The 20,765-nt window shown below is 39.3% G+C and overlaps 1 protein-coding gene across 9 annotated transcripts in view; it reads left to right on the top strand.

Moving 5' to 3' along the window:
- The first annotated feature begins 8,691 nt into the window (after window positions 1-8,691).
- The window catches only part of LOC136425391 (neogenin-like), a 136,612-nt gene continuing 124,538 nt past the window's right edge, over window positions 8,692-20,765 (top strand). For 6 of the 9 annotated variants that reach the window (XM_066414243.1, XM_066414242.1, XM_066414244.1 and 3 more), the window contains exon 1: window positions 8,693-9,027. In XM_066414243.1, the coding sequence (XP_066270340.1) occupies window positions 8,946-9,027 (82 nt within the window). In that variant the 5' untranslated portion in view covers window positions 8,693-8,945. Of the gene's footprint in view, window positions 9,028-20,765 lie in introns of all 9 variants that reach the window. The other 3 variants (XM_066414248.1, XM_066414246.1, XM_066414249.1) reach the window with 1 other exon arrangement.

The raw sequence follows: 20,765 nt of genomic DNA, 5'->3' as shown, positions 1-20,765 counted from the left end.
CATTTGCTTTACTGTCTTTATCTGATGACTCACACAGGGGGCCGACAGGCTACACTTGTTTTGATTATAGTTACTTTTAACGTTTGACATGATATACGGAGATCGAAGACGCCATTTGAAGAGCCTTTGGTGTTGCAGTTTTATCTCTGCAGGCTAGGAGGCGCTGTAAGCCATTATGTCCAAATCCATGAATGTCAAAGTGAGGGGTACAAAAACATAAACGTGTCGTTGAACATTTTCATTTTTCTTTTAAGAACAGGGGTGTTACTGTAACTTTATTAATTCTGGTTGAATAAGGGTTCACAAATGTCGGTAAAACAGAGAAAGATACATTTTCAAATTTTTAAAGACAGAATAACAGCTAGTTCAGCACCAGGGTCAGTCCCTATCTCCCAAATCAACTGTAAAAGCAACCTCGTCAAAGGAACACACAATCATCTGACGCCACTTGCACCCTGAGCGCTCGTCTGGTATTACGTAAAATCCTGTGAGTGATGTCATTTAACTATAAACGAGGCCAATAACGTCACGAAATGCCCCGCGCCTTTTTACAGTCTTGAGGATAATCAAGCAACTTTTTATGACACAAATACGAGTACGATACGAATTCATTAGTCATAGGCGCCTTGACAAAATGACCCGAAAACCTGCTGTATACGTTTTAATTTGATATACGCCGGACATAACTAACAACAGCCAGATATAGACCAATAAAATGTTGGTCTTTAACGACTTATTTCATAGAACCAGCAGCACAACATTACAGTTATTGCCAAGTAACTACCAAAACTCCGGAGACACGTCGACACAGGGTATATGAGATAGAATTATAGATTTTCACATCAAAATGTGGCGCTTTCTTTACAAGATTTTTTTAAAGATTTCGTATAGTTACTGAAATGATACTATACTGTTATGGAATCTGAACGAATTTGTAAAAGACATGTCGTCGTGGTTTGAATGGCAGAGTTTCCTATGTAATCAAACATGGTCAGTTCACCACTACACTAGTGCCGGCAAGCGGAGTGACTATATGATGCTCCACGTGTGTTGACAGGCCATGATAGAATCCAGGTGCTGCATGTGTCATCTGGAACAGGTGACATAACGGCAACAGATGCTCCCATGATGACACCTGACTCACACATGATGACTAAGCAAGGATTTAAAGGGACTTTCTGTTAATCTGTTTATGCTGTTTAAGTTTATGTTGGTATAAGCTTAAGAGAGAAACAGAAACCACAAGGGGTCGGCACATTCTCTTTCTTTCTCTTACTTTGTGATGTGCACTGAAACGTGGCCTAAACGGGGTGTCTTCCTGATTTACACAACGTCAAAGATGGGAAATGATGAACACTGATGAACGTGAACCTTAAAGCTTACAGCTGATGACCAAAGCAGTGACAGACTGCTTGGTTTGGTACACACGAACGCAATTTCGTATATCACCTATTTTGCTATAAGATAGATATTTATGTTCTCCTTATTAAGTGAGTAAACAACTAAAGCAGTCATCCCCGACTGAGGAAAAGCATGATGCTTTTTCAAAGTAGCTAGTGGTGACGCAAGGCTACTTCGCCACGGCTGGCGTTTCGGGCCAAGCACACCGGGTCAGATATGTGTGTTGGATTCTTTTACTAGTATAGGAGACAAATTGTCAAAATCCAAGAACAGTGAGGTTAAAGTAATAACTTATTTGAAACGTTCGATCATTGAAAAGGCTCATTTTGAGACGCTACTTTATAATTAGACTTGAGTGCGTCGTAAAGAATCCGTAAAGACACTTTAAAGATTGATCAGTTAATGACAATTATCATAGCGTAATACCGCCCAACTTATCAGACAACTTAATGATTCCCTAACGCATTGAAAGTTATTAATTGCTAACGATGCATTATAAACACGGCGCCGACGAAGACAGGAAACCAGATTGATATGGAATACTGCAGGTTTTTGGAATGACATTTTGCAGCCTAATCAAGGATGACGAGCTAACTAGATGCAAGACCTTATGAAAAATCGTTAACATTGATTTTATTCTATTAGTTCGTGAGGCAGTGGTTGGTTTGAGATATATATGACTATGCTAGGAGATGGCAGTATGGATATTTGGCTCTGAAGGCTTGTGGGTTGTATTTGGGAGTGAAACACTTGTCTGATGACGGAGAGAGTTCCATAATTTTGCAATCCACGAAAAGAAGCTAGCTGATGCTGTAGAAGGACTTTGAGACTGATATTTGGACAGTGTAATGATGTGTGGTAGTGCAAGAACCCAGTGGTACAAGTTCTCAATGGTGGAAGAAGTTGTGGGAGTTCATCTTAACAATGGCAATGAAAGTACATGTATCTGTATAAGAGAAAGAAGGATGCAACTTTTCGTCCGCGAGGTTTGAGGCCAGTTGATAACTAATGGCCACACAAACTCTCCTTTGAATACGGTCTCATAGTTTAAGCGAAAAGTTGAAAAAGCATCATGCTTCACCTCAGCTGATGATGACTAGTAGACTACCATACCTTTATTGCATGTCCTGACAGTTACTTCACTTACTACAACTATAAAAGACCGAAGCAGTTTTTCTGTACACTCTCCGCATCCACTGCCACACTTACTGCAGTTACTACAGTTACTACTATACTACAAAAGCCCGGTTCCTGCTAACGGTAGGAAACTCCCACAGCTTACAACGTACTATTTGTTGGGCTTGATCGATTACCGTCGCTTCGCCGTAACAATCTGTTCTTTCATCTTACCTGATTTCTTCTGAGGACAAAAGCCCGGTTCCTGCTAACGGTAGGAAACTCCCACAGCTTATAACGCACCGTTTGTTGGACTTGATCGATTACCACCGCGTCGCCGTCACAATCTGTCCTTTCATCTTACCTGATTTCTTCTGAGGATTTGCGGCATTGATGAGGATTGGGACCGTGATTTCTGGGTCAACATGTTTTATGGAATAATCGAACTCACATGGTTAAGGCGTGCATCTATATTTCAGGAGATTCCCAAGTCTACGCTAGTCTGGTGGCTCTTCTGATCGATTCCCTGTTGATATGTATTCGTAAATTCTTCGAGCATAGGTTTCGGTCGGGGGGGTTGGGGTGGCTGTGATTTTTAACTTTTCTCTCGCTCCATAGGAGGGAGAACTTTTTTTTTAGCCTGGAATCCAAACCTATGATAGCTCCCGGGTCTCCTCTCCTCGGGAGCTGCATGTAATAGGTTTGGATTCCAGGCTACAACTTCCTCTCCTTGGAGAATAACATTCGTTTCAGTGTAAACCTCCTTTTTGCTTTTACAGTATAAAGGGGAATCATGACTAAGGATCGTACTTATGTCGTTTTTCAATTGCTCATGAGATCGGGTTTTTGCATAATACACCTCGACACGTGGGCATAACCCAAAGTGGACGACAATAGGCACTTGTAGTGTACGACAATGGGTAGCGCTACGTCTCTTTCAATTCAAGATGCAATTTGAACGCATTTTCCAAGCAATTGTTGGAAAGACGTAGTCCTGAAAAGTACACCAAGAATTTGTCTGCCAACCCTCCCCATCTGTGTAGTCTTTAGAGAGTAGTTTAAAGCCGTGCCAATATCGTGCATACTTAGGGGACCTCTACATGTCGCATTATCATCAAACACGGCATCCGTTGAGAGATTAAGATCGATATATGATTTGCTTCCCGTTGTCGTTACAAAATAACCTTAACCCCTTTTCACATAAGTCTTCTATAATCAATTTCTGTAGTCTATGATGAGTTTATGAATAATACAGTGGATGAAATATCAAAGAGACGTGAGTCGTATACATCTTATTGTATTGTTTTTGATCACAACTGTCATGTCATGAGTTTTGAACAAAAGCTTTGTTGGTTTCAATCAGCATAAACTCAACAGTGGAATATCACTACTTCAACACCACTGTGTTCTTAATTCCTTGTAATTCTAATCTTGTACAAATTCCTTAGATATAATTTGCCTAAATCTTTTGATTTACATTTATAAGAAGACCTCGAATGGAAATGATCGGGTCTTATCTTCTTATCTGAATTATATATCATACTTCTGATTCAGATCCCCATATAAACATATATCCTATTGAGATCATATAGATGCGCACAGATGATGAAGAAATATTAGTATGATTTCTGTAAATTAGAATTTGTTTGATCATCCTTTTAATTCAGATCCCCTTATAAAGATATATCCTCTTAAGATATTGTAGATAAGCGTAGATGAATCTGAAATATCAGTAAAATCCGTCTAATTAGAATATGTTTGAAAAGAGAGAGGAACGCAGAAAATATCATAACAGATATCCTAGCTTGAAAATCATTTAGAAAACGTTTTCCGGGCATTTTGGGGCTATCTACGTGATTATTTAATGACGTAATAGTGATAGGACAGGTGATGACGTCAGTGACGTTAAGCAGGTGTATATGTGTCATCGATGCATCATTTCCGCACAGGTGACCTCAACACACCTGAGGTCTACGTGGTGACTTAGGCCCGGTTTACGCACGCGTTTTGTAGTTGACTCAGGACTGTGCAAGGAGAATCCTAGACCGCTCAAGTAGCATTTTCTAGTAGGAAAACTCCACTTGAGCAGCCCAAAGCTCCTCACACACAGCCCCAGTCGACTCCAAAACATTTTGTGCAAATCGGGCCTATCATCATCATTATCATCATACCTCATCGGGCCTATATGATGGCGTAAGTATAACATTGTAATTTCTGCAGCAAAAAAAAAAGAAAGAAAGAAAAAAAACGCTTAAGATTTGTCGGCTTGGATTTGTAAATGTTTGGAAGTATGAACGACAGGTAGTTTCAATTTCCCACCACGTTTACCAAAATTCAAACATGTTCGAATATTCTCCGGTACATTCACCTTCCTGAATAGGTTAAGAAGGCTATTGCCATTTTTCAACTTTATGGATATGATGATAACAATCATGATATTTCTGACTTTTCCTTGTAATGTGATAGAATACTAGCTCCATCTTCACCAAAAATGGAGTCAGTTCGAAACGCCCAGTGTCGTCTCGTGTCCATTATACCAAAAGACGAGAGCCCGGTGCAATCTTGTACTGCGACGTCATTCCCAAAACGCTAGCCACCATTCCAACTTTTCGGAAGTAGTTGCAAGAAATCAAGGACATCTTCTTTCCTGTAGATGCAAAGGAGGATAAGACAAATGTTATTAGCGTGGTTATCTCATGATGGTTTAATGACCTAGAATACCAGTACTCCCATTGGAATTCGTTATCAGCAAAGTTATATAATGTAAGGAAAGAAAGACAAAAACTTTAACAGTGTACTTTTTTTCAGTTTATGTGTTCACTGTACCAACACGAAAGGCTGTTGTCAGAAGTATACTTTGAAAAATATAACATGCAAAATCCTATCTATGTTTTGAGTAATTGGTCTGGATCGACAGACGTATTGTAGATATTGGAACAAAAGGACGTATGTGATGATATACTAGTAACCTTATACAACAACATTGTGAAATTTTGACATCCGAATCGTCGTTATTGAAATAAATGGCTTTGTTTCTTTCCGAAGATGATGATTGATGATAATATGAATAAATAGAAATCTGTGTAAAAATAAAGAGTAATTAGAAATTAGAGCTCATCGTGTTTTGTGGTTGTCTTATTTAGTTCATTATTAGGGCCATTGACGCCAAATATTAAGGTTGACGACAGAAAATTAAGGGGATTCTTGTGGCAGTCGTGGAGGCGTCGCACAGAAGTCGGCTGTCTGTCGGGAAAGGTTCTCGTATAGATCCTTGTCGGCGGTAGGTTCTGTCATAGCCTATTTACGAACATCTTACGACTTAAAACTTGAGGCAGATCCTTCTATGAACGTGATCGCACCTTAGCCGAATGCTTAGTATCTGTTTTGGATGAAGAAAATAACTTTATGATAATAAAAGTTATTAAAACAACATGTCAGCTGTCAAGGATAGACATTACATAGATATTAAACCTACCCCTTTCTGGTAACTGATATCTCATTTCTTGCTCTTGAAATGCTATGATTAATGGTGTTAGTATAGCAGCTAATATTGCCAGATAGATTGAACTTAATAGGACGAATATGGTAAACATAAATGTACTGTTATATAGAACAATATGAAGAGCATGCACAATTTAGTCTTACTGATAGATTGATGTTTTAATAACACACCTGGATACCGTATGTATACACATAGTAATATATTACATCAACTGATGTTTTTATTCATATACCATTTGGAATAACGTTTCCAGCGCCTGTGATATCTTTGCACAATGTGTAAACAAATAGTTACGTGAAATACGTACAACAAACAGATGAAGTGCACATAACAAACGCGACGGCACGGAAACCCTTAAGTGTGATAAATCCCCAAAGGCTTATGGTAATCACATTTTGGCGCCAAAATCTCGGGCTTCGCAGACGATAATTCCGTACGATTCATTTTTCTCCATTCCGATGACGCGATTGACGGAAAATTTAGCGATATGACATATTAATTCGATCAGGCCAACCCAACTAGAGATCCTAACAAGATTTAAAAGATGTACGAAACTTCCATAATGCGGAGAAATCCCCCCAGTTCGCAGATAATTCATAGAAATATGGACAGTCACTGCATAATTTACGTCAGGAAGGCTACGGTAGGGGTAGGGTTTGAGAGATACCGCGATATCTCGTAGCCAATTCCGGCCAAGGTCTGATAGGGCTTCCCCGAGTTAGCCCATAATTGAGGCGTAGAGCTAAGATAAGATGCCAAGACTTTTTTAACGCGGGAAATCGTCATAGAAAGAAAAAAAGGACGACACTGTGTGTCCCTTCTGACCCCGTAACGTTTATTGCAGGCATAACTAGTTTTTACGAGTATTGGCGCAAGGGTTTGAGTCGTAGAGAATTTCCGGATGTTATACCGGACCTCGTTACGTGAAGTTACCGTCGTAAAATGAATTGGATTGAATCAGATAGCCAATGAAAGTTGAAGGCATTTGATGAAACTTTTAGGGGGCAATCTTTTCCAGTTTAACATTGAGCTACATTGTAGGGCTGTACGGCGGCTTACACTAATGCCTAGTACATGTATCACAAGGCATTAATGTTTGCCGCCGTACAGCCCTGTCTAGGAGGTTGAGTACGAGTAGCAGCAAACTTATATATCATTCAAAATTGAAATAAAGTAAACTTTTCGTTTTCAAATCTGATCGTTTTGAAGCATACGATGTAGATCAATATTCAAGTCAGAAGGTTGTAGAATCTTAAGAAAATGAGAAAATGTATTCCATAGAACGTTACAGAAAGAATACCTAAGGACATATGACAAAAATGGACTGATCGGAAATATATCATTATCAAGAAAAACACCTAGGTACCACTTTGAGATGTGTATTTTTCTGGATGCACTTTGAAAAACAAAGCCGTGAAGTTAGAAGATCATTTCGTTTTTGACCCCATAAGCCGTTGTACTTCTGCGCTGAGTTTCGTATGCAGTCGAAAGATCGTCTGAAAGCCCCGGAAAATTGGGGCACGCCCAAGTCTATTGCTTTATATTACTCTACAGCCAGCGTAACGATGAGATAGCATTCGGTTCATCGACAATTTCCAACCCCTGTGATTGGTTGTGGGAACTAATTCAGTTAACACTGATGGTCCCATACTTTTCGAGTAGTAAAGATGTATGTAAAGGAAACCTTCCAGGTATATTTTTATTCTTCTCAATAGTGTAAGTACAAATACTGGTTGGCTGACAAGCAGGGCGAATTGGCTATAAAATTTACGGTTATTCTATGCTATCAATATGAAAGTCAATTTCTAGTCAAATAGGTTGAAATCAAAACGTGCCCGCGATTTTTTTAAAATTTCAATATTCTTTTTCTTTAGCTTGGCGACTTTTTTGAGTTGCAAGCAGATGACTACAATAACTTTTAGACCGTCAAACACAACAATACATTATCATGACTATTGTCGCATATCATTGAAAATTACATTAGATCATCTGAAGCTAGATATACTAGTCTGTATAATTGATTCAGCACACAAAACCACATGCATGACCTAACATCAAAACACTCTGACAGAGACGAGTATGACATTTAATAACAGTGGTCTGTTTTATGTCAAAATCGTTCATTTTTTGTGAATGACCAATATCTGAGGCTTAATGACTCATGTCTGTGGCCATTATGTGTGAGGATGATAAGGGTGGTAATAGCGCTAAATCTCGGCGATACCATTGTCAAGTGCATATTATGACAACTCCCTGGGGGCAGTCCATTAGACAGGCGGCGGAGGGGGTAATCTTTGATTTTTTTGGTCGCAGCTGTCTTTTGTATAGATTTCTCACGGTCATATATAATTTTTAGTTTCTTTGTTCCTCGTTTCATTGTCACCTTATCTTTTAGTTATGAACAATATTATCGTATTTATTTTTAAATAGGTTACGCTTGTAAAAGTTTTCAATAAGGTTGAATGGAATTGATTCTATGGAGGAGGTCCTTGATTCTATTCATATCAAACTTTTCTAAATGAATCAAATCGGCTTCATGCAAACTATGTCGGTGTGAGCAAAAAAATGATAATTTCTTGCTAAAAATGTACAAAAACACCCCTATAGAGCAGTGGTCTGGTCTGTTCCAAATAAGGATCTCTTGCCCATATTCGGAAAGCTAATTACCATAATTGCGGCTTTTGTTGACCCCCGACTGAGTTTGTTCGGACGGTTGAGTCATCGGGAGTCGATCATGGAAGGAAAACTCTCCAAAACCTGGATTTTCTCCCATTTTCCGTCAACGTAAAGCAGATCTGAGCTCTGTGAAGTCGCCCCAACACCCGACGACGTGGATGCGTAGCTAGTCTGCCCGGATTTTCGTCGGGGGAAGCCGAAAGATTGTAGGAAAAGTTGGCAGGCAGTGCCGGAGTAGGACCCCGCAAGTATGGCGAGTCCGCGGCGTGGGGAGGGCGTGCGGTGGACTTTCTCAACCGCGATCTGTGTACTTCTGGCCGTCTCAGCGCTAGGTGAGTCCCTCCCAACCTTTCTAGTAACCCAAACAATCTTCCAGAGTACCAAAAGATTGTGTAGATGTACTTAAAAGTCGTCTGTATACCAAGATTCGTCTGTTAGTAGATCGCCCATCGCGTCGAAAAACAGCCGATTTCTACATGTTGCTGTTTATGAAATCTACACAGTGTAACAAGAGACACGGGGATTCTCTCGTCTAGGTTTGCATATATCGTTGCTTCTGAAGAGTTTTGGGGCAGAAAAATGACTCTTATGATTTTTGTTTCATTATTGTTCTTACTTGCAACATCTAGAGGTGTGTAGGTCGAGTTTGTTTGTAGTTTTGGGGCGTGAGATTTGCCTCTGTTCTTCTGTTCTTGCTGTGTTTTTGTTCGGAGTGATTATAATAAGTCAGACCAACTGCTGAGACTTTTCCCTTGAATTTCTTTCTTGTAACGATTTTTTCTTAGCTTCTTTCATCAAGAACTAGCTTGTATGGTCGTAGTAGATTATAAAGGAACGCCATTGGATCTTGTTTCGCTCCTCTAAAGTCTTTAAAACATAGTTTTAGTACGATTCCCTTGAAACGTTATCCTATAAAATGTTTGCAACCCTGGACCGAAGTCTATCGTTGAGAAAATTCATTTCTTTTCTGTAATTTCTGTCTCCTAATTCTTAACTCCAGAAAGTACTAGTCATTCTACAAGAATGGTGTCTTCAACACAAATCTGCTCAGTTTGGGCCAAATTAGGTAAAAACCCTAAGCTGAGTTTTAGAAAGGGATTTTTGCTAAAAGCTTTCTATGTTAGTGTTAGGACTTTTTCATGCCTGGCTGGACTTTAGCCAAATCTTTTCCTCGCATTCGGTTTGAATAACTTTTTCATATCAAAGCAGTTGTAACGTATAGTTACTGAATTTCATACCGTAGAGATTGTTTGGTTTGGGAAAGGGTATGGCAGATTTCTGAGTGAAAGGAATCATGCTATTCTTATTAAAAAAACAGCATTTTACCATTTGCTGAATGAATATATCGTACTACGATTGCCACTTAAAAAATACATTACAAGAGCGATATCGTACATAGTCGTAGAGAGGCGTTCGTTTGCGTGTGAATGGGACTTCGAAGACTGTTCAATATCCCCCAACGTTTGTTGACTGTAAAGCGTTGGTATCTTTGGCTGTTCACAAAAACAAACAACCATAAAACCATGGTGCAAATACAAATACCTCAGACGCGAAAACAGTCTTATGACGGTATTGCTCCCTTTATGATATATCAAACCTATTGGAAACAAGTTTTATGTTTGGAATAAGCGTTCCTGTTTTTGTTTGTGGATATCACTTTTGAGTGTCTGACTGTCTGTCATACTCCACTGGGGGTCAGCCAAGTCAAACTTGGTAGGGGAACTGCATGAAAACAAGAGCAAATACTTGGGGTTTTATCGGCAAAAAGTGGACAAACACGCGCTGAAAGGCACAAATGGCTTCTACCAACAAACACGGGGACGTTGAACGATTGACCGAGTCCACTTCGCTCTGTCCACACTGGGAAAACGGGCAGCAAGAAAAATCTTGGACGCCTGATTGTCATGATTTGGGCATAGTAATTGATGTCTGTCAGCAAATTAGTGGCTCTGTATCTCTTTGAGTGAAAAATATCTAAGTAGAGGTAGTCTGTCTGCTGAGGTGTCAGATTTGGTAAATGTATCAACAATTTACACATGTGTTGAAAGGATATTCCTTATACAGTGACGTAAAGGTACATGAATACTTTGGGGGTATTTGTAACCTTTTAAAGAATATGTCATATATTTTTACCCTTCTGAAGGAAGAGCTGTGTGTGGATATCAATGAACATTCTGAATGATGTTGATATTATTGATTGCTTTAAGGTTTGCTTAAAGGCAATGATTGACATTCTTGCAACCACCGTCCCTGTAAATGTTAAAGGAACACATTCTGAAGATCCCAATCTCTGCATTTTCAGAATATTTTTGAGCCTTTCTTTGTTATGGGTTGCCCTAAGCAGACTAAACTGTCTTTGATTTTTGAACACAGTGAATGCGATTCTGTTTTGTTGTTATCTTTACTGATAAAGGTTTATATGTGACTGTCCATTGGAAGAGTTGTAAGAGCAGAAAGACAGGAAAAGATCACAAAATACTTGAAAAGCCACAGCTTTCCTGTTGGTATACAGGAAGTTTTTAGGGGGGTTTCCTTAGATAAACACACTTTGAGCAAGACACAGTTGTACATTAAAAGGGCAATACACAGGCGAGCAGTTAGCGTGGAATTGTTCACAAAGTAGTGAACTTATGAAAATTTGCTGTAGTCAATGTACATTTCTTGTGTTTGTTCTGAATGTTACCATTTGGAGTCTTGATTGAATTGATAGATTAACCAATCACATCACATCCTGTTGTTAAACTTTATGGTACTGTTTACAATGGGAAATTTGATTGGACCCCTTTGTTGGGTATTTCTTTCTGCAGGTAGGTAGGTGTAATGAAACAAATAGAATATGAAAATATAGTTTTTGTGTAAGTTGTTTGGTACGTACGTAAAAGAAACCGTAACGAACATTCTATATACAGAATATACAACAACAACAAATATACTAGTCTATACACTGTAATTTTGTACAGTGCTTTGAAATATCTTGTTTGTGGCTTTTCTTTTCTCTCCAAGCAGAGGCACAGAAGTCACTTAAAATTCTCTCGATGGTTCCCTGATTCCCCACACAGCAGATGGGCGTGTGTTTAAAATGTCTCTCTCCTCACTCCTTCTGATAAAGTGTTCTGATAATCCCAGGGTTCATCTGCAATTCTAACATGTCTGTACTTCGTTGACATGCAAATTCGCCACTTTCTATAGTTACGGTCACCTCTCCTTTCATTAAGGATGACATTTTTGCTCGGAATTTATGCTTTTGATGCGGAAGACAAGGGAAAACAGATGTTGCACCCTCGAAAACAGGAGTTCGAATCTTGCAGCTGCATGCTCTAGTTTTACTACTACAGATAATAAATTGTGTCAAGTCGTCAGCATTCCTTTTAAATAATACCTCGTAAACAAGGTATGGATTGATGTGGCTCCCACAAAAAGGGCTGCTGGACCTTTTTAGATGTTGATCGGACTTTTGGAAGAGATTAGACCACTGGTTTTGGCATGTTGTCAAAGGAAATGGGTACACTATAGGGGTACATGCCGCTTTGGCCATAAACAGCCGGGACTGTGCGAACACGAAACCTGGGGTTTATTAAATGTGTCAGGAGGAATAGAGAACTCCATTGATTTGAATGAGACAGGTGCAGCCCCCCTCCCCCTTTCGGAGGAAACAGACAGCTACCACAAGCTATGGTTCTAAACATGTTTTCTATTGTATTAGCATAACCAAAGTCTCTTGGAGAATAGAATTGTCATTAGCAGATTTTTCTGTGTTTCGTAGTTTTAAATTACTTGCCAGAGGAAGTCAAAATAGACAAATGCTTCCTCGACTTTGAGGCCCACTTTTCCAGTCAAAGTAGACAGCAAGAAAAAATTACAAACAAGAGGATGTTGAATTTGGTGTGTTTTAGCTTTTGATAACGGCACAGTTGTTTGTAGTGCTACAGGTAACATTGTACTCTGACCGACTCCCCCGTCTATGAATGTTAAATGAGAGACATTGATTTTGTTGCAGACATAAAGGTCAATTCTGGCCATAGTACTGACTTCCTGACAGAAATTGTTTCTCACCCCCTTTCTCATCAACTATACACCAGTACAACAGTAAACTACAAGGACATTTGAGCCAATGGCGTTCCCTATAAATTTGATTGATTTTACTTCCTCCACATAAGTGTGTTATGGTATCTAGAAGATATGCGAAGGAAGAGGCATCGATTTTGGTGTGAAGTTATACCATAAGGGACTTAGTAAGATACAAGAATGACGGTGTCATTGCTAAATTAAAAAGGAGGCATTAGGCAGTTGAAGATGTTATCAATGTCGAGTTTCCGCTCGCTAATGGCTCGCAGTGCATAATGGATTGGGCGCCGGACGCGTGTTGCGTTATCGTATGAAGGAGTCCGTTAGATGTTGCGGTTTTGTCGCCTTGTCATGCCGAGTTCTCGATAGCCGTGATAACAATAATGAGAACAAAAAGTGGACGTAGATACAACATTGACGGTTCAAATGAAATAGAATCCAGCAAGTTTATGGTTAAGTCACAGTGGTTTATGATAAGCAAAAGTGATGATAATCAGACAATACAAGTTGCTGGAGATAGAAAAATCACAACATTTCATTAGAAAAAGAATCTAGTCTAGTATTTCAGCATTAGTGACTGGTGAAAAGATTTCTAGAGACCAAAAGAAAACAAAGAATGAAATATACAGATTTCAAAATCATTGTCTTTGTTAGCATTTCAAAACTAGTGGTGTAATACAAAAAGACATTGAAAAAGTTCTGCCCCACCATAAGATCCGATAGCAATAAAAAATGTGTGTACCAAAATAGATGTACCTGACTGAAAATGTGCTGATAAAAAGATAGTACGTCCGCGGAGGTGCCAGTATCATGAATACAACATGACTTCATATTGATTTTACAGTTGGCAGCATGTTGCAGCGCTAGAGCTCCATGTTATGGTAACAATAAGTTACCGTTAGTGTGGCGTTACAGGTTATAGTTTTATGTTTTGTGCCCTTAGGGATATTGGTGGTATCTACAGAACATATTGTATCTTCAAATGTGTCTATTTAGAGTTGGGATAACCTTGACTTTTTTATTCCTTTGTTCCAATCTGTCTTTGTGGCCTACTATTCCTTTGTCTGGCATTGTATAACTGTGATAATGGGCTGCATTGGAAATCTGCTTGTCAGAATCAAACAGACTACATGTTTTGGTTTTGGAGTTGAATAAAGAAATGAAATAAAATTGACAATAATTGTAACACGCATTTATTAGGGTTTATTATCACTAGCTAGGGAAAGTGATTTTGACACGTTCAAGGCCAAATTAAGTTCTTTGTATGTCTTTTATAACAGTTTGGATGCATGTAATTGGAATAGATATGTGCATATTTTATTTAGCATAGAAAATACAAATGCTTTTAAAGAATTGGGATGTGGATAGGTAATGGTTACGATAACGCACAAGATGTAAAATTTAAAAGGACACATTCCCGCAGTACCACAGTTTCTATGAATGAATAACTACAGTGCTATGCCCAAGATTCCCTGTTTAATATGTTTCTATAGTGATCTTTGAATGGTTCTGTTGCCAGGCTTAAATTGAAAATACTAAATCCTTAACTTCATTACAAAAGGATTAAGTGTATATGCCTGTATGTTATATCTGGCACCAAGCCAGGTGCATTGAATAAGCCTAGGTTACACATAGCCGAACATGGCTCCCGAACGCTAGCCGACTCGGGTCGGCGGTAGTTCGGGAGCAGTCTGACCAGTTTTTGGGCCACGCCTATCTTTGGCGCCGAACATGCGCCGAAGATGCGCCGATCATCTCCTAACCAGTACACGAATTACTCCCGAATGGGCCCCGAATGATTTCTAGCTTACTCCCAACCATCCCGACCTCTAGCAGCAGACTGCCGAATCTCTCCTGACTAAACCCCGACCGATTGCAGACCCTCTCACGAATTTAAATGGACATATTCAGCGACTTTCAAAAGAGGGGTCATTTGCGGTTTTAACTAAAATAATCCATTCTATTATGTTGTTAACATCACCGAGAGATCGAATTCGGATCATGGCTAGCTTTAATACTGCTTTTAGTGTTCTTCTTTGTTTTTGGTCTTGTGAAGGTCAGGGGTGATTCGCCCACGTTCCGATAGTAGTCACTTGGTTGAGAATTAGTTAGCAGAGATTTGTCTACGGCCTTGGGGTGAGTTATGGGTAGGTTGGAAACTAGTTGGGAGTAAGTCAGTAGTGTTTCTGGCGTGGTTAAGGTTCTAATTTTACTACTGACTCAATCCCGAATACCAGCCGAGCACTAGCCGACCGCGCCGAACACCAGCCGAACACCAGCCGACCCATTTCAGACCCTACGTCCAGAGCCGAATGTTTTGAAATTTTCAAAACATTCGGCTGGCGCAGCCGAACACCAGCCGACTCAGCCGAACGCCAGCCGACTCGGCCGAACGCCAACCGAGCTAGCTCCCGAATCACTGCCGAATCACTCCAACCATGGTCGGGGGAGAGTCGGGAGGCCATGTTCGGCTATGTGTAACCTAGGCTATAGCTGTGTTGATAAACTATAGCTTCTGGCTATGTTGTGATATTGAAATGTTGGAACCTCTAATTCATGATAACTTTATTTTTGTATCTTGGTGTCATGTGAAATTTAGGTATAGGGAAGATGTTAGGACCCGTCCCTCTGTCCTGGTATGGAAATTTGCATGCTGGGAAGGGGAAAAAATGCAACCCGTCCGTCAGAAAAATTTGAACTTATGAAAATGTTTGAACTTATGTAATTTCATAAGCTGAAAATGACAACAACAAAATTCAACAACGTAAGTTCCCAAACAATTCAAAAATTTAAAGCTGGAGGCAGCCCTGCTCCAGATATTATTCTCAGCGAAAATTTATTGCGTTTTTGGGACACATCTTCATGCATTGTCTGTTCGCAACTTGAGAAATTGTTGCTACAATTACATTCCATTCATTGGCCACTTAGAAAGACAAAACAAATGGCCCGCCCCAATCTTTCTGTTTTCTTTAAGATCAAAATTGGTGGCTGAAGCAAATCTAAATCGCATCTCGGGGGCGAGATTTATGAGAAATCAATAATCAGTTTGTTAAATTTGGACTGGAATTGATTTTTGGTGTCGCCTGAACGGTGATGTGTTATTTTAGCCAGTGGTGAGTTGTGGACGCAAACAGAAGATTATTATTTCATCATCACTATCAGTGATTAGTACACAATATCCTTTCCTTCATTTTATGGAAAGATCAAGATATATTATTAGTAGCAAGCTGAAGTAGAATAAAAATGGGGTTGATGCTAATTCACTCAAAACATTAAATTGTTAGTGCAGCTGCACTGTTTTGTTTTAGAGATTTTTCATTATGATTATGAAATGAATGGCTGATGGCACTATGCATTCTTATTTTCCACAAAGCGTGAAATAGCTGTGATGAATTATGGCATTTACTTGATATGTTTTATGATGTAGAGCTATAATTATCCAAACTTTAGAAGGTTACCATTCCAGGGAAGTTTATTTTCGTAGCTACTGAAGCCTTAGGCGCAGTTTACATTACGTTTTTCGCGTCAGCGGCGAAATTTCCCGCTGTCGGGAGGCCGCTGTCGCGACGTCTCTAGACACACCGCCCGGAAATCTGACAGACACCTGCGGTGCTTGCATTTCGCCATCTTGTAGAAAGTATCGGGCGTAAGCATAACAAAAGCAAGAAACAAAATTGTATGATTGTACAACGGTAGACGGCGTCTCCCCGCCCGTATTAAACTACAATGCAAAGCCTTGTTTATGCGTAGATATTCCATGCTCATCACTCGTAAATGTGGGGAGGGGGGCACAAGTACGATAAATATATCCGCGGGGAAATGAATGCACGGCACAAAAGTCGCCGCGGATCCCGCGAATCTCTCTCTATATATATATACCGGGGATGTAAGTAGACTTACAGTATGCTAATCAACGCGTGCTTTATGCTAATTGCCGAAACCTTGACTCCCGCTGACGCGAGCCCGACGTATTCTCTTTAGACGGAGTTTGAAGTTGACGGGGACTCCCGCTGTGCTGACGGGCGACGGCTTCGAAGCTGACGGGAGAAAATTTGTTGACAGCGGGACTACGTCGACGGGAATTGTCTTTACACGGGGTTCCCGCTGTCGCCAGTGGCGCTGACGCCAGTGGCGCTGACGGCAAAAGTATAATGTAAAGAGAGCCTTAAGATATAAATATCGTTAAATAAATTTATATGGTAGATAAAATATATACTCAGTAATTGCTCATATATAAAGGTTTAACTATTACATTTTTCATTTCATCTGCCGTCAGATTTCCTAATGGATAAAACAAAATGACTAAAGATTTGAAAACCACAGTAGTTGAATGTATCATGCAGAGTACAAGAAAATTATTGAGTGCTCTAAAAACCCTTTGATGGAGTGAGTGAAAAGCAATAACTTGAATTGCCTAAGGGAGACATCCCAAATACTTTGAATATTTCCTACTTTTATTTTTATTGAATTTTTCACTAGACAGCCCTGTATCTGGGCAGATATGGAATTATCCAATTGAAAACCAATGTGTACACATGTAACAGTTGTACTAGAATCTAGAAACCACATAACCAAAGTATGGGAGGCAAATAATTACAAATACAAAGTTATCCTTTCCAAATTAAAACCCTCAAACTACATCTGAACTGTTTGATGTTAATCTCATGGACTTCGTTGCCATGGTAACACAAACGAATTAGGAGCGAGCGCTTTTTTCTTTGTATCCGTGCTCTTTGATGCGGAGATTTGTGCCAATATCAGTTCCAAGGTTTCCTGGGTTATTAGATTACGGTGAAACATTTGGGAATTTACTGGCGCACTGAATATTGAATAATAGATATGGTATATACGCTAATGTACACTCACTCAGGTAACACTGATTCCTCCTCTGAAGAGATTCGCTTGATTTGTTTTTACGGCCAGCACCGAATAAAGCCGTTAATTGCCTATAAGTTAAGTTTCAGTTGAAATATAGCTCTGAAAGTACAGTGAGTTTTCAAAACATTTTTTTTTTCGTGTTCATTTTTATTTTTCGCTATGATGTTGGTAATATTGAATTTCGGAACCTCACCCAAATTTATGTCCATTTGTATCAACATCACGATTTTTCGAGAAGGCAAAATTCGGACTAATCTTTTTGAGAACATTCCCTTGTCGGTCCTTTGCATATTGTTACCTGGGAGAAATTGTACCGCAGGGACCCTCTACAACATTGGGTACTCTCAGAAATGATTCTATATTAGATAGAAAGGGTAGTGATATTGTTCTCTATGGAGATATTAGTATTTATAACTAGGAATTTAAATGTATTTTAGGAAAATTAGGATTTGTAGTCAGTAAAAGATGACCCTTGACCTACATAATATATACAGTGACCTAGATATTCCAGATCTAATCAGCATTTTAGGTAAATTCCTTTGAAAAAAATCGTCCGAAAATGAGCAATCTTGTAAGAAGAAAGGATAGAAAAGAGCAATATAATTTTGTCAGGCAATATTAGTGGGAAACCTCATTTTAAGCCTTAGTACAAGTGAGTAAAAATTCTTGTTGATATTATCTTGTTGGTAGCTCTAATTTCAAGCTTTCTGACTTTCTAGCGCTATTTTTGGTTTTACTTTATCAAAATGAAATAAACCGTAAAAGGCTGCCATTTATAGGGCAAAGGGGCATCAGAGTAAAGCAATAAAGAAAAAGTGCAACCATGTAAACAATTCGGTTACAATCAAAGCTATAAATGATTTATGCCATTTGCATCCCCGATTTAAAAACAAAACCTTTTCTCCGAACTAAAAGCAACATCTGCTGTTCCAGTTTATCACCCAGTGCTAATGGTTTTAAAGCAACCCTGTTGAAATCCCAGCTTATACCGTGACATTTTGTGCTGTAAACTACCTGCTTGTTGTACATGTATCATCCCAGAATATTTATACCCCAGTGGCTAATTTTCCTTATCTGTACTTTAGGATGAAATTTCCAGAGGGGCGTAATACCATCTCTATAGGGTGGCTTATTTACGACATACTTTGTCAAACAAAATGTCAGAATGGAAGTGACTGTTAATCTTTTGGTGTCTGTTCAATGGGTGTGTAAGTCGGAATACCAAAGCACTTACGGCGGTTTCAGGATTCTTAGAGACGTATTCTCCCTCAGTAATTGCTTCTTAAGACTGTCATAATCCTTCCTCGTGGTGTGACATTCTAAGATGTGAGCGACATTCTTGTCAGACTTATTCGCAGGCGTTAATGTATCGTTGCGGACACACGCCATTTGCTTGTTCTCTGGGAGTCCTTCTATTACACAGGCTAACCATTAGGGAGTTCGCTGGGGGGATGCCAAGTGTTGAAGGCATAAAACTCTAATGGAAATTGGAGGCTGTCGCAATCCTAGATAAGGTGCCCGTTTTTTTCCAGGGATTTGTATGCAGACTGGGCTTAATGTAGTCCCTACAGGTATTATTGTCTCTTACACCTGGTGTATAGAGAAAGAGGACGAACCACTTTAAGGACTTGGGGTGTTCCAAGATTTCGGTACAGAAGTTCTTTCTTGAGATGACTTGAAGGACTTTTTTCTCCGATATCTTTGTTAGACTGGAAGTTAAAGGTCACGATTATGCTGTCAATGTGTTTACCTTTATGATGTTGTAGATGTTACACTTACACCCCTTCGTTTGTTGTTGAATGGTACATTCTACAACATGCAAACACTCATGACAAGACTGACTTGAATATAGGACAGCTAGGTTCAGATTAAAAGTCGATCATACATAGGTTTTTACTAGAATAGCTTATAGTTTCAAATTTGGATGAATTTCTTTTGCTATTTCTGTGGACCCTGTAAGCTTGTAACTCTTCAAGATGTCCATGTTCCTTGTGGTTGATAAGAACAAACAGGTGCTGGCAGGGGCCAACTTCCTGACCATTCCTCAGAATTTCAACTGACCAAGGATTGAACAGGGCTTCAGGAAAGCCTGCTGGCTCCCTCCAGCAGTGTCTGCATGTGTCTGTACTTCGGTTTTTGGTGTAGAAATAGTATGGAAAGAATTGTTTTGTTAGATGCTGTTTGTGTGTACCTCTTTGTTGCGATTTCGTTAAAACTTAGTAGTAGATTCTATCAAGTTTTGTCATTTTCTACAGAAAAAAAAGAGTTAAACTTGCATTTGATTGTAGCGTCTAGTAAAACGATAACCTCTTTAGAAGTAATAGTGAGTATTTTCCCTATACAGATATGATACCACTAGTCCAGTACTACATAAGGTTCTCATGCCTTTGAGTCTGACAAGAAAGAACATGCTGGCTGTCCTTTGGAATGTGTCCTTCCATATTAGATCTAGCCTGGGGGCAGATGAAAAATCTTTCAACCAATCTGTAATCTGGGTTAAAGACAAGAACAGCTGTGTTTTCTTTTATTACAAAATTACATGCAAACATTGGACCATTTCCAGAGACTGTTACCTCAAACTTTTCCCTGCTGTAAGGTTGGGAATGTTCTTGAGGTAGGGTTCTATAAATCTGTTTATTTTCGCGGGAATGAATTTCATGGTTAAATGGAAATGAGTTTTTTCCTGGTGTTTTAAGCTTGTGGTTTGTATTAATTTTGTAGTAAAGTATTGATACGCTGTAAACGCATATTTGCCGAGCCGTAACTTTGCCGTAGAGAGGTCACCATGAAAATAAGACCACCGCGAAAGTTTCGAGACCTTACAGTAAGGTACAGTATGTGAGAATGTTAAGTGGGACATGCGCTTCTTGTCAACCCTGCGAACAGTCACGTCTGGTTATAATCAAGCTGAACATATGGGGATAGATAACATTCGCACATGTACTTCTGGATCAGAAGACTTCCAAAGTACAGTATGGGCGATGCCTTGGAATGTAAAATATTTCTTTAGATCAGATTCGCAGGAGTCTTCCGCTTTGTGGAATGGCAAGGTTTATAAAACTAAAAGTATTGCTACTAGTGTCTTGGGGGTATATGTTGTTGTGTACGATGTATGTATAGTCATGCA

This window comes from Branchiostoma lanceolatum, chromosome 19 (assembly GCF_035083965.1).
Source record: "Branchiostoma lanceolatum isolate klBraLanc5 chromosome 19, klBraLanc5.hap2, whole genome shotgun sequence".
In the NCBI taxonomy this organism is placed as follows: Eukaryota; Metazoa; Chordata; class Leptocardii; order Amphioxiformes; family Branchiostomatidae; genus Branchiostoma; species Branchiostoma lanceolatum.
This window is presented reverse-complemented; position numbering and strand designations above follow the sequence as displayed.